Raw genomic sequence first — 15685 nt, 5'->3', positions numbered from 1 at the left:
TTACCGATTATGGCGTCACGCAAATGAATGTACTCTTCAGAACGAAGTTTCGCTTGATTAAATTTTATATAACGCAATCTCTCACTTTCGATTTTTACATACATATCAACAATGTACTGATGAAATAGCTGTCTGCATCGGAGAATGTTATTATCTTCATTTTCACGAATCATCAACCGGTATGCGTAGAAGTTCATCGCACTAACTTTCTTGATTAGTTCTTCACCTGTAAATAAAACTATTTATAAGATAAGCAGAAATAATTGGTTAAAAAAAATTATGAAATAATCTATAAGTTGTGCCTGTTGTTGGATTCCTTTGTTTAATATTTAAATGATATCCATCTTCTCCTTCCCAAAATATCAACGGATATTGCAGTGCGTCGTAAGAACGATGATTGTCTTGAATTATTTGTATTGTATTATCTCTGCGTTGTATGCGAATATCTCGACGTTCACATGGGTTACCAGCCATAACAGCTGCAACTTCATTAACAGTTGGAACATTATATGTGCCTGCGTGCTCTCCATAGGGCACTTTGTCTGCTTTAATAACAATGGCGTAGTTGTCGTTTTGCAGTCTGCTGCAAAGAGTCTTGAACAATAGTATCAATTGGTTATGATTTTGCAAGAACGTTTCCAAATTGTCGACAATTTCTCCTTCCTCCATCTGCTCTATATGGTTGTATACGCATCGTGTATGAGTTTGTTGCTCCTCATCACCCATAAAGTAAATTTGTAAGAATTTTGGATCGACATTAGGCATTTGAAGCAATGAACCAATTTGGTGGTACACTTGACCTTGAATGTAGATTCAAAATTACGACCATCCTCATTATGAACAATTTTTGTTGCTCCAAATGATGTAATTTGAAAGCAAGAATTGAATTTACGAATTTTCCGCAAAAACAATTTCGATTGAGATGCAGTTCCAGCTAATAATGTTTTCAAAGGTTTCGGTGGTGGATTTAACGGTGGAAGTGAAATTTTTCCAGATGCGCAACATAAACCAGGCGATTCACCTTTGTGCTTTAAAGCATGACAATATTGACACTCGTTGTCCATGCTACCGATTAAGATTAGTGCATGTGACGAATAGTCTATTTCAGGGTCATATTCAAATGCAAGACGATTAAGTGATGCTCGTATCAATGCTCAATTATCTTGCATTTACCGTTGGTCACGTTCTCTGGTTTCGTTGGTCGCTCGTTGGCGTGTCTCTCGTTGTCTTAATGCATTTGCACGAAGACGTTGATTGCGTTGCTCTGAATTTTAATTTTCACTTGAAGATGCAACTTGATTTCTTAAATTCACATTATCCGTCAAGTGTTCTTCAACTGTTCTATTCAATCGATGATCATGGACCAATTGAGCGTTTCGAGTACGTCGACCAATATTTCTTGTTCTTCCACGAAGACGTGGCATTTCTTTGTAAAACAAATTACTGTAAAATAGTACATAAAAAATATGAGTAATTTATTGAAAATGATATTTTAATTAAGTAATAGGACTGAAAAGATTTATTGTACCAAATTTTAGATAAAAAATTTGTAATTTTATTTTTTTGCTTTTTTTTATTTACTGTTTCAAATAAGAAATTTTAAATAAAAACAATTGAAAAAGTTTTATATGAAATCAATTAGCTTCACAAATAAATTTATAGGTTACAGTGGCTGTTAACCAACGCACGTATAAATTCAATCTAAAATTATAAAAAATACTCACTTCAATTCCGCACTGAATCTACAAAATGTGTAGTTTTTTGCATTTTTAAAATGCACACTTCAAAATTCTACAAACACAATAATAACACGAAATTACAAATTCTATTCAATGACTCTTTTTCCTGCTCCCTATTAAATTATATGTCTATCAAAACAAACTAAAAAAATATTTATAGAAGAACAAACGTTTTATGACTTTTATTATTTTTATGCTAGTGAGAACCAAAACAATATGGAAATGAATGAGGGAAAACTGGATCCTACCACGTGATTTCCCGGCCAATAAAAATGTAGCGTTAAACATTTAAAGCTTTCTTGTTGGAAGAAGTAGAATTTTTTTCCACTCAATAAAAAATTAATTAAAAAAACATTGTGAATCTAATTGTGAATCTAAACCATTCTCGAATCCTTCTGAAGGTTCACAGAAAATTTCATTTAAATCAGTCCAGCCGTTTAGGAGGAGTTCAGTGACATACACACGAACAGACGAAATATATATATAATATATATATATATATATTTANTTTTTATATGAGTCGCTCAGAAGCCAATACGGTTAAGTCCAAAACACAAAAATTGAGAAAATTAAGGTTTTTTGATTCATTAGTTTTTAAAATTCTTGGTTTATTAATTTAATTAGAAAAGTGTATGAAGTCTTTTTTCGAGGTATAACATCTGCAAAAAAGCAAGATATGTCAGGATGTGTAAATAGAAACGTAAGTATTTTTTGAAATAATGACAGCATCTTAAAAATTTTAAGACTTATACCTTTTGGCAGCTGAAAAAGATAAGAAATTTATGTAAAAGTAATAAAATAAAATTTATTGTCATAAGTTTTATGTTTATTCATCATAACTGTTAATACTGTTTTATTATTTTAAAAATTACTTTTTACTTCAAAACTAGAGTGGCACTTTTCTTTGTTTTAGGAAATAAAAATAAAATAAATAAAAAATAAAAAAAAAATAAAAATACCACATTTTAGAAAAATACTACGAAAAATACCATACCCCTTTTTCTTGGTGAAAAAATACTACCGTAGTATTAAAAATACTACGTCTGGCAACCCTGTTACTATGAATTTCCTGTTCCTCAGTGTTACCAACAAATATCGAAAGAAGAAGAATAATTTAATTTTTATATCAAAGTTTATGTAAAAAATTATTGATAAAAGGTCGACTTATTCACATTGGCTTCTGAAATTATTCTACAATATATTCAGAAGCTATTAAAAAAAGGGCTGTCTAACCTAGAAAAAAGTAACCAACGAGTAAATCCTTTAATAACTAAGAAGAAAATTATTTCTTTCATCAAAATTTCCAAAAATCAGAAAATATCAAAAAATCGACTTAACCGCATTGGCTTCTGAGCGGCTCATATATATCTGCACCTCATAATTCGGTGTCACCCTTCATGTATGTAACGAGGACTTGCGTGTATTTAATGTCGCCTGTGAAAGCCTTATACTATTTGAGGAAACAAAACTCTCAGCTTCACGAGCTGCTTAAGAGTTACATAACATAAAATAAATAAGAATAACAATAAAATTGTTTCACGTTTTTCATTCATGAATAAAAATAACTGTTATTTTAGTCGCTAAATAATAAAAAAATGTTTCTCTCTGTAAGTTATATAATGGTATTAGAGCTTAGATTATGCGAGGATAACCGATGTTTAGTTTAATAATGCAAATATTCCATTAATGTGTTATATTTAATAATAAAAATGTGAGAACGCAAATAATGTCCAAAATAATTTTCTTGAGAACTATCATCCGAAATACGCATTATTAAAAGCATATAAATATTTTAAAAATGAATGAACTCTATATATTTAGGTAAGTTTTGCAGCAATAGTTCTAATAAAGATATTAGCGATTAGCTATGAGTAATTTTTAGTAACTGGTACGAAATATGTTGTGCTACTAAAAAAAAAAAAACTTTTAGTAAATTTTTCAAAAAGTTTTTATGAAGTAACGTTTTACAGTCAACAAAATATGGGAGATCAAAACGGTATGGTGGTTAGACGAAAACCCACAATGTCATAAAAAGTGGAAATGAAAGAAAAATAAAAGAATTTCTGCACTCCCATAAGTACATAAACTTTTAAAATAAAAAGTGAGAACGTAATATATTAATTAATTTATGTAATCTATTACGATATAATTTTATTTGAATAATTTACTTATTCAGTAAATTAATTGAGAAAATCACAATGACAAGATTAGTCATTTGATTCAATGAACCTTCTTCAAATTAATTTAAATTGTAAAAACCATTAAAACCGTTTGTATCTTAAATGAATTATTTCCAGCTTTTCGATTTATTTTTTACAAATTTAAAGCAGAAACTTAAAACACAAATCGCTGAAACATGATATAATTAAAACTTTGCAAAAATAATCTTCTTGGCATAAAAAAGTGAATGAATCATTCACACCATTTGATAATCCGTGTTTTAAATTAGATTAAATCGTATAAATCATCAGAATAAGATTCCGATTAGATCTGTTTTCATTTAAGCGATAAAAAATCCGCATGGATTTTTATTTGTTTATCTACTTAATGAAACGTACGTTAAAAAAAAAAGTTCGTTAGAAAAAGTGTTACGCCTTATAGACTAACAAATAAGCCGTCGCTGAAATGCTCACGATTTAAAGAAATTCTCACACTTTTCCGCCGTTCTTTAATGAGAAAATTCAATTTCCACCTGCGCTTGCATAAACTTAATCCATTTAATTAGTACCGTAATTAGCGCGGAAATAAGCTAAGAAGAACGCTCGAAGTAACATTACTATTGGGATTCACTGGTTTCTAAGGTTTCATTTAAAACCTTTTGACGTAAATATCTTTCACTCTAAAAGAATAGATTTTTTCGGTGATTTTTCAGAATAGATTTAATTTTGTTGTTTGGTTTCGTTATTCAAAAGCAGCAGAAAAAGCGCATTATTTCTCGTTAATTGCCTAATTCTGAGAGTGACTTGGGAGTTATTTAAGGATGAAAATGATTATTTGCGAAAATATTGCAAAGTATTTTTACTTACTGCATCGATTTAACATGTCTTATTTTCGAAAAATAAGCAATAATGTCTTTATTTTTGAATGAAGAAGTAGTATTTTTTAATTAAGTAGTCTTGGCTTTTTAAAATAGTGTTTTTATTTGTTCTGATGGGCATTTCTGATAGCTATCAGTCGTTTTGTTCTTTCCCTTGCGTTGTTTGAAGGCTTATTATTCAAGACTGAAATTCATAAATTAGGAGCTATCTAATGCACATGGCACAAATACGTAGTTTTATAACAAGCACCAAATTGAATTCATGATGCGGTGATAAGGAATTCCTTGATAGCGTTCCTTTGTATAGAAACCTGCGAGCCATATTCAAGTTTCAAATTATGCAGAATAATTCCTTGGGATCTAGTCTGGTAAATCTACGCCACATTTCGTACAAAATCTCATGTTGAAGAAGTGACACTGAAACTGGGAGGAAATTATCTCTTGTTCAAACGCAATAACTCAATAATGTGGGTCTTTTATCCGCAGAAAAGATTAAATTTCATGTTTTATGAATATAAAAAAAAACAGTAGCACCGTTGCATCCAGAGTTAAGATGTGGTTCCGTTAATTAGAGTACTATATGTTCTAAAACATGTACTTTAATTGGCCGTTTTACAACGTATACAAATAATGATAGGTTTTCAAGAGATTTTTTTTGATTTTATGTCAGTTGAAAGTAAGAGCTTGAAGTTAAAAAAAAATTTTGCTTCTACTTCATGTGATAAATTTACATTTTGATTTGCAAAACAGTAACACACGCACACTAACATTGCAACACTACCATTCTTTCTTGTCTAGGATTGCAACAAAAATAATTGCTTAGAATCAGTGCGTGCAGCGTGCAAAATAATATACGAAACTCCCGGAATAACTTTTAATCGGATTCTCACGTACTAGGACTCCGTCTTTATGGTTTAAGAATGTGATTTCAAATATGCTAATTAATTAGTGCAGACGACATTCTAGGTTACGAAATCAAGCACAAAAACGTACTTTCGTTGAATAAACACACAATTTACGATGGATTCGTATTTCTGATCCTCAAAATATAGGGGTGTTCCGTAATTCTTGGAATTATCGTCCCGATAGTTTGTTCAGGAGAGAATTTGAAAGTTTGGGACCCCTTAATGTTAATTTTACATTTTGCGTATTTTACTATATCTTGCGAACATTTAAGTGAATTGCAAAGTTTTTGCACACAATCATAAAGCTCGTTTATCCAAAGATAATACCATGCAAAAGATAAATTTTACTAAGCATTTATTATTTTTTATTATTCTATTTAATAATGGTGGGAAACTTCTTAATTGCAAGGTGTGCAATTCCTTGCACCATTTTAATGAAAGTAGATTTACAAGGCAAAATACAAGTTTGAGCTAATCGGTGGAACAGTTTCTGAGAAATCGAATTTCAAAAAAAAGTCCTATTTTTAAATTAACAAGTAAGTATTTTAAGCAATCATTGCCATTCTTTAATTAGTCCCTTTTGGTCATTTGGTCCGTTATAAAAAGTAAAGCATTCCGTCGTTAGCAAGGGGGTTATAGATTAAGGATCTACAATTTCATTACCTACGACATGATTGCGGTAATATGGTCAACATTATGCACATGCTGTTCTGATTTCTCAGGCAAACTGGTTCATATCGAAATTAAACTTGGTGGATTTCGACCTGCCCCTGGGGATTGAATCCCAGTCCTTTACAGTGACAGCTCAATGCCTTTTTGGTTTCTTATACTTTCTTATTTATTCATTTACAACTTTTTATTTACTTTAAAAATAATATCTCTGCTGCTATTTCTATGTGGTTTTTATTAAAATAAAATTATATTTCACCGAAATACACAAAGTTAGCAATTTAAAACTTCTATCGTGCGATATTAAATATTTATCATTCCATCACTTTTATACATGTAGTATTGATCTGTTTGGTTGCATTGTTACGATTTTTTTAATTCTTTTTAATAATTAAAGGGCTCTAATTTCAAAGAAAAAATTGCTTTCTTGCAGATCTACCATTTCTTCTACTATTATATGCTCGCAAAAGAAAATTTCGAAAATAAATAAATACATGATAAAAAATAAATGGTTTCTGCTTCGTATTTTAAATTTTCTACGCTTATCGCATTTCTTTGATGGAATAAAATACGTTGTTCTATAAAATGTATGAAATATGTACCATTTTTATTTTATTTTAGATACCACTGTTCATAAAGGAGAGAAACTAACAATTCAAAAGGTTAGCCGTCTTCACATGGGAGCATATCTTTGTATAGCATCTAATGGAGTTCCACCATCTGTAAGCAGACGAATAATGCTTCAAGTAAATTGTAAGCAATTTAATAAATTTTAGTTTTTTAATGATGCTCTGTATAAACATGTTTTAGAAACTGTGCTTATTTAATTTTTCGATCAGGTTAAAGTAAGATGTAACGTCTTTGTGCATAATTCACTTTATATTTTTTATGTATATATTTTTCATTTTATGTACTAGCTAAATGGTTTTGTTAATGATGATAGCATAACACACAATAACTTAGAATAGCATGATAATTTTTTAACCTCCATACTTAAAATTTAATTACTTATCTTATTTAACAGTCTTCATAATATTGCTCTACACTGTAAAGAATTCCGGATAAAATTACGGTACATATAGTTACTTTGGGCGCATCATTTGTAAAGTCCATTTTACCGAAAAATGCATTTTAAAATGAAATATTACAGATGTTGTAAAAATTTATTCCGTGATTTTTGCAGGAATATTTGCTTAGTTAGAGTGGTTCAATGATTTTACTGTAACTGTTACAGTAAAAATCACGGTGCATTAGATTTTATGCTCCGTAAATCTATTTTACGGTACAATGTACCAGCACCTTGAGGGCCACCATATTTTGCCGTAATTTAATCCGGAATTTTTACAGTGCAAACCACGTTAGAAAAAAATATTTTAAAAAAATCAGAGTTATTTTATTTGATTTGACAATTATATATTCTGAATGTAAATCAGGAATAGCTGGAAAAGCAATCCAAGAGCATTTCTACAATAAGTATTTCAATAATTGTGAAAGTGTTAATTGCTTAAAAACTTTCTATTTTGTTTGTAAAAGAAAGAAAATCACCTATTTTTCAGTGGAAATGAAAAATATCTCTGATTTGTAGAAGTTAATACTTTTGAAAAATAGATTTGCTAACAAAACCTTTATCGCCTGTTTGAAAAAAACTAGCTTCTTTTTTCTTAAATTTTTCGGTAAAACTTAAACGACCCAATATTGTTTTGACAATTACTTGAAAAAACTTGAAAAATTTCAAAATGAACTGCTTAGTATTCAAAAGTTATTTAAACCTTACAGAAATGTTGATACTGAAATTTATATGGAATATGATGCTAAAAATTTAGAAAATAATTCAGAAAAATAAATTTAGAAAAAACCCATAGCTATGTTTTTAATCCAAAAAATGGAAGAGAAATTATCTAAATTTCACATAAAATAGGAAACGTTTAGTAAAACCTTAAAATATCTGAATTCCTTAGAGTAGCAAAATTTTTATTTACGAAATTACCTGCTACAACAAATGTATATTCCTAAAACAAAATTTACGGGAAAGAATTAAAAGCTCTTTTCTTCAACAGTTGAAATACAGCGGGGAAATTGAAAAATGGTTTGACGAATGATTGCAATGGAGCAAATTATCCTAAAGTCCACTGGTACACCACGCAAGACAAACGACCGCTATTTCTCACAGAATTGCAAATTTTATCGCCATCCTCTTAAAGCTGTATCTCATGTAAATTATGCCACTTTCCTTCGCTTCATTCGGAGCCCGATATTTTTTAGTTGTCTTTTTTTTTATAAGTGTTATTTATACTCCCTTTTCCGGGAGCTTAAACTTTTCTCCGCTAAGATATTAAAGAAACCGTAGCGAGATCATTGATTTAATTACTGAAACAATCGATATTAAAATATATATTTTTAAAGTTTACTCTTGTAAAAAAAAACCTTATTTTTGCATGATATTAAAAAGCTTAAAGGGATAAAAAAATTTCTCTATTATTATGTGATCAGAGTAATATGCTTTCTTACTGATGGTTTTTAATACTTTTGGAAATTATTTAATTAAATATCTTCTTAATTAAACTTTGGCTAATACTTATATATTTTTTATATTTTGCTAAAAAAAAGTTATTTCGAATGACAGGATTCCTAGCGAAGACCAAATAAATTTTTAATTGACCGCCTCTCAACTCTATAGCAATAACTTAAACATTGATTATCATTTTTCTCTGAGAAAAATATATATTTTACTCAATATGCGGTTATTTCATCTTTATTTTAAAACCGTTTTTGAACAGTCGAAAATTTTTTTTTGGTTTACGACTACTGAATTTCAACTCCGTAGCCTTGTAATTTTGAACCTAATCCAGAAGACAAGGGAATTCCTGTATCACGTATTGAGAGAAATTGTGCCTTCGAGGAGAGGATTTTTTGATGGAACTAACCCGCATTTGCGTTACATGGAGAAGAAGTCCATGAGAATCTCCCACAGTTAGCTAGGACTCTAACCCATGATCCGTCTACCTTTGAGGATATTTCACGTCAGCACTGTGGTCGATGCAAGCCAGATGCGGAATCCGTATCGACCAGACATCGTTGGGATTCGAACCCGGTTCACCTCAATGGAAGGCAAATGCTCTATCCCCTGTGCTATCGCGGCTCCAAGATGCAGCTAAGTGCTATCTTTAATTGATAAAAAAAATTCTAGCTCCAATTAAGTATTAAAATTTCTGCAGTATTAATTATACAGTTCAAATTCTTCACTAAAAATGAAATAAAGGCATAGTATAATGATATAACACGTGTAGAAATGCTTCGAAAGTTAAAACGCTTAAGATGCTCATTATTTTAAGATTGATTCCTGGAAGTTCTTAAAAACTGTCACTTTTCCATTTGATAAAGCATTTCATTATCAGTTTACAAAATTTTAACAGAAGGGGCACATAGATTATTAAACATTTAATTCTACACAGTTAAAAATTCCGAATCAAATTTCGGTAAAAAATACTGGTACCATGGGTGCAGCATTCGTAAAATTTATTTCACCTTAAAATTGTACATCATAATTTTTACTGTAATATTTGCTTAGTTGCAGTATTTCAGTGATTTTATAGTAAATATTATTGTATAAAAATTACCGTATATCAGTTTTTTTCATAAAAATTTACGGTAAAAAGGAATTCCATTGTAAAATGTACCGGCATCCTGAGTATCGGTAGTTTGTACCGTAACTTGATCTGTAATTTTTTCCAATGGGTGGCTCATAAAATTTCTTTCATTACTTATTTACACAACTTACTATAAAAGCAGATAAAACTAACGGGATTAAACTTCCCGTTTTTAATAAAAATGTTTTAGTCACATTTAAATAAAGTTTCCCATAATTATACTAAACATTACTAATAGTTTCTTTATATTTAATATCGCAAATTATATTATTCTTCAATTAATTCGCAGATAAATTGTCTAGTTTTAGAAAGTAGCGTAAGAAATCTTTCTTTTTGTACGATTTAAATGAAGTTTAATTTAAAATTTGATTAAAAATCTAGCAATTAGATTTAGAAAACTTAGCCAAACTTTTAAACTATTTGAGATAAGTAAAACTAAGTTTTAATAACTGATTAATGTCTTGCTGCTCAGTGACAAATTAATTTATTTAAGAAAAATAGAACAATCAGAATTTTGAGTATTTTCAAGGAGTAATATTTATTACTTCACTAACTTTAATATATATACCTTGCAGGTATAGATATTTTTTTAATTGTAAGAATTTTTTTCAGTTGTTGAATGGAAAATTAGAAATTTTATTTTTTGAAGCTGTAATTTCCGCCCATATGATTAAAAGTTAGATTGTTGAAAATATAAAACTGCACTCTAAGAAAAGGATACTCTAATATCGCGAATTGTTTTTCGTTTTTGAGGAAATCGTTCCCTGGTATATATTCCGAGCAAATATTATGTCAAAGTGACGAAATAACTATCGTCACTTTGTCAAGGAAATGAATTTCGTCAAACGTAAAGAAATATTTCTGTTTCCAATTTTTCCCCTAAAATAATACCATAAACAACAAAACCGAAAAAGTACCTTGAGACACTTGTAGTGTCTGATGGTATCGAACATGTGATATTGTTGATTACTTTTTCCTAAGCACCATTTAGGTAGTCAACGTCACCACAACAACGCAAGAGGAATAGGCAGAGCAGATAAATAAATTGCATCCATACCTGAAGCGGGGCTTAGACCAGGGATCTTTCTTGCATGAGATAAACTCCTTGAGCACTACATGGACCGGTTGACTAATTCGGTCATTTAAGTTTCAATTGTTTAGTCTTCGTGTTAGTTGATAATATCCCAGAATGCACTGCTTGAGGCTTCGAGTTGAGGAAACACATCATATATTAACTCATATTATTTTATCATATATTTATCATACATTAGCGCATTTCGTCACACATCACGTGATTTCGTGACGAAATGATTCCCACAATTAACGAAATACACCTCAAGGATAGCTTAATTGTCAAAAGTGAAAGTTTTATTTCCTAGAGAGTGCTTTGGATACATTAGCACACTATGTACATTAAGTAACATAAAATAATATTTATAAGAAGACACTGAATGACTCTTTTTATTTAAAGAATATATTATAAATTGATTTATAACATATTCATTTGTTATGCATACGCTATATAGTTATGTAGGTTTATAGCTGACTTAAACTAGCTTTGAATTACTAGTGAAATATGCTTTCAAAGAATTACAAGTTCATGTTTGTTTAAATCATTTTATATACCATCCTTTATGGTTAAATTAGTAATGAATTCAGTACTGTGATGTAATTTTGAGATACAATTGCTAAAAATATGTTTGAAATATATTAGAATGCTTTAACTGTAGACAAAGAATATACAGCATAATCTTCGCTCGCATATTGTCCGAGGAATATATGTATATTTTTAAATATTTGCATAATTTAAACCTTAACTTTTATCTCCTCTTAGAAACCTTTTGTAGTAAAAGAATTGAAATCAAATTCACAAAAGTAATTTTAAGAGTGGAAGTTATTTATTTAAATTAGAAAATGGAGACTCAAAAAAGCTTAAAATTATAAAGTTTTTAGTTTGTATTGATAAGCATAAAATTATTTTTTTATTATGGAAACAAGAATAGTATTTGTATTTAAAAGCAGATATACCAATTTTTGATTTTTTTTTATGCCGTAGCAAGAATGAAACAAATTTTTGCGCAAGACATTTTCTCAGAATTATAGAGAGCTTTTCCTTCGATGTTTTCAAAATGATAATCGAAAAAGCTAATGTAATTGAATATAAAAGAAACTTCATAGACATCTAAATGAAATTTAAAAGTTCGTTTTTAATGTTGATTTTTTTAGATTGAATCTAAATACGATATTTTTAACCATTCAGTTAATTTAGATAACAGCCTGGATCACTTAAATAGTTCCATTAAACAGTTACATCATTATTTTTACATTACACAATACACTAATCATTCTCAAGAAATATTCTACTTTTTTTGACACTCGAAGCAGCTTACCTTTGTTATCTAATTATCTTCGACGGACAGTGCTTTTAATCTGATGGAGAAAAAAAAATTATTAATTTTTTTTTCTATAAAAGTCAGATTATTTAACATTCTTTAACGACATTTGTTAAATAGTTTATGGCAAGCAGCAGATTGCTCATTGGATCGAGCCTTTACCGCCCGATGAAGGAACGAAAGTTCGAATCCAAGTAGTGGTTAGTTGTTACAAATTCTGCACCCACTTGCACTGACCGCAGTGCTAGCGTTAAGTCGAGCGTCTTCAGTCGTAGACGGATCATGGGTTAAAATACCCTTGCCGTCGTGATAACCGTGGGAGGTTTTCACGTTGTCCTCTCGATGCGGGTTAATTTCATACGAAATTCTACCTCGAAGGCCAGTTTGTCCTAATGCTTGATCCACGGGATTCTTTGTCTTCTGGGTTTGGTTCAAAATTACAATACTACGTAGTTGATTGAACATTGATAGTCGTAAATTCAGAATTGGGTCAGTTGTTTAACTACAGATATAATATAAAATAAAATAAATAGTTTATAGCATAAAAATTTAGTATAATCATGTAGCAAAAATGGAAATCATACTTATTATGTTTCGTCGTTAATATAAATAGGAAAAAAAATGTGAGACAACTCGAGGAAAGTTTGTTCGAAACATATGATTTTACGATCTACGATACATTGTTAATGCTTCATTAACTCAAAAGGTTACTAACTCAATTTCTTTTATTATGTCTTTGAGGCGGTCTGATATGCTGTGAAAGAAACTAAAATAGAACTTGGCAACATAATAGTATTGTTATTCTAAACGGAGTTACATCTTGATTACAATGATATTGCTGATTGCATTGTGGAGGTTACATGAAATCTTGGTGTAGTAGAGCTCTATATTTTAATAACTGTGGTTAGAATGTCATCTAACCATGTTCCTGATCATACAAAATCATATTCGAAAACCATAAAAAACTAGTTTAATCTTATGTATTTTATCACGTAATAAGGTGCGCAACCAATCAGAGTAAGGCATTTTTATAACAGATTCTATGATATGTAAGTCTGGTTTGTATAAGTCTACCATGTCTGGTGTTTTTGCGTCTATAGTGTCTGATTTCTTACATTTAAATTTTTTGTGTATTGTTTTATCTCCGCTATTATATATTTACAAGAAGCGTATTTCTTTCCAGCTATTGTTTGCTTACATGAGATGAATCGATTAAAACTCTCGCTCTCATACTAAGAAAAAAGTAATGATCTAAGTCTCTTTTTTTTTTTACAGCACAGCAAAACAGATTTATAAACATCAGAAAATTGTTGCAATGGCATCTTCTCGTTAATTGCGAAAATGAACCATCCTGACTAACTTTTGATCCATTTAGAGGATTTTCATGTTTAAGGTCTCAATTTAATGGTTCGATGGAGTGACCACAAATATACTGACTCATTACTGCAGACGATATTTTAAGTTATGAAATCAGACACAAAAACTTATTTTCCCTGAAAAAAACCTTTTTCTCAACGGATTATGATTTCTGACCCCCAAAATATATGGAGTAGCCACTATCTGAGAGATATGGTCTGAATTGTGTGGTCAGGAGGTTTGGAACCAATTTTACTTTTTGCGTATTAAGCCATATAGATCTTTTTAAGTGAATTGAAAATTCTTTGCATACAATTATGGAATATGTATTTGCTAAGACAATTCCATGCAAAAATAATTTTTTTTAAATATTTTTTTATCTATTTATAAAATGACAGACAAAGAAAGTTCAAATTTTAAAGTATACCGTTTTTCACATCATTTTGAAGTATGCATTTTTGAGTGACAGAATACAAAATTTGCGCGAAATCAGTCAAATAGTTCCTGAGAAATCGAGTTTTAAATACTTGACTGTTTTAAAATTCAATTTCTTAGAAACTATTCGACCGATTTCACTCAAATTTTGTATTTTTCATGTAAAAATAAATTTTTTAAAATTATGCATACCGTACAATTAAATTTTTTTCAATTTTATTATATAAAATAATAAAAAATAACAAATATTTACTAAAAATTATTTTCTGTATGGCATTATCTTTGACAAAACGAATTTATAATTGTGGATTAAAAATTTTTCAACTCGCTTCAAACGTTCCCGATATATGGCGATAATCGCAAAAAATAAAATTAATATTAGGGGCCTAAGCTTTGAACAAGTCTTTTGACCAAATTATTGGGACCATATTTCTCAGATTGTGAATACTCTTAGATTTTGAGGGTCAAAAATACGAATCCGTCGAAAAAAAGATATGTTTATTCAGAGAAAGTACGCTTTTGTGTCCGATTTCGCATCTTAAAATATCGTCTGTTCTAATTAATTAGCGCATATGAGATCACCTCACATTGTGAATTGCATATACAATAACTTCAGACATTAATAGAGTCCATGTCAGATAGTGTTTCTATATTTTGCATATTTGTGGTTTTATATACGATTATAGCTCTAAATAAGAGTCTCGGTGCTGCCATCTAGTGTGGCAGAAACTAGACGTCCAAATTAACATGGCCAACGGTTTCTTACCCATTGTGGTGGCTCTGAAAGAGTGGATAGCACTTCTGGAGAACGCACTAGGTCTGTTCATGTGTGCGCACTTGTGCAGATCATTGTAAATAAAAAATATGCGATTATACACAGGTGAACCAATCAGCTTCTTCAGTGTCTATAAAGATCTTATGTAATTTTTTAAGAAATGATAAATTTCGAAATAACAGATAATATTTACAGTTTATTTCCACAAGCTCTATAAAAATGTGTTTTAGAAATAAGCAAATTCGTATATTTTCGAATAAGTTTAAAATTTAATTTTCAGTGAATTAAAAGCATGATTGTAATGTTTACTAAGTCCATTGAATTCTTAATTACGAAGTTTTGTTTCAATTGAAAACAGATGCAATTTTAAACACTCTTTCAAATAAATGTTTGACTAAATGAAGCATTCAAACGCTTTTGAATCTTACAACAACTGACTTACACGCCTTTCTCCATCACAACCAAAAGAATATAGGTTGCATGTGTACAGTGAGATTTATTAGATTTGGAACAGAATCCAAAATGTATTAGAATCTTTTTCTTCCAGCTCAAACCTGAATTCAGAATTTCGTAACTCTTTAAAGAGCAGTTGTCGAATTTGTAATGCATTAGATCTGTCTTGTACAAGTGTCATTCTTTTTCTTTTCGATGCAAAACGGAACAGAATAAAATTTAAAACCATATCATAAATTCAGTGGCAAAAAGAACTAAACTCTTTTCTAAATTCTC

The 15685-nt window shown here is 29.9% G+C and overlaps 1 protein-coding gene across 1 annotated transcript in view; it reads left to right on the top strand.

Annotated features, from left to right (window-relative positions):
- The window catches only part of LOC107449400 (lachesin-like), a 284633-nt gene that overhangs the window by 246795 nt on the left and 22153 nt on the right, over positions 1 to 15685 (top strand). The window contains exon 5 of the mRNA XM_071183281.1: positions 6972 to 7103. Within this exon, the coding sequence (XP_071039382.1) occupies positions 6972 to 7103 (132 nt within the window). The remainder of the gene's footprint in view (positions 1 to 6971; positions 7104 to 15685) is intronic.

This window comes from Parasteatoda tepidariorum, chromosome 7, assembly GCF_043381705.1.
Source record: "Parasteatoda tepidariorum isolate YZ-2023 chromosome 7, CAS_Ptep_4.0, whole genome shotgun sequence".
NCBI lineage: Eukaryota > Metazoa > Arthropoda > Arachnida > Araneae > Theridiidae > Parasteatoda > Parasteatoda tepidariorum.
This window is presented reverse-complemented; position numbering and strand designations above follow the sequence as displayed.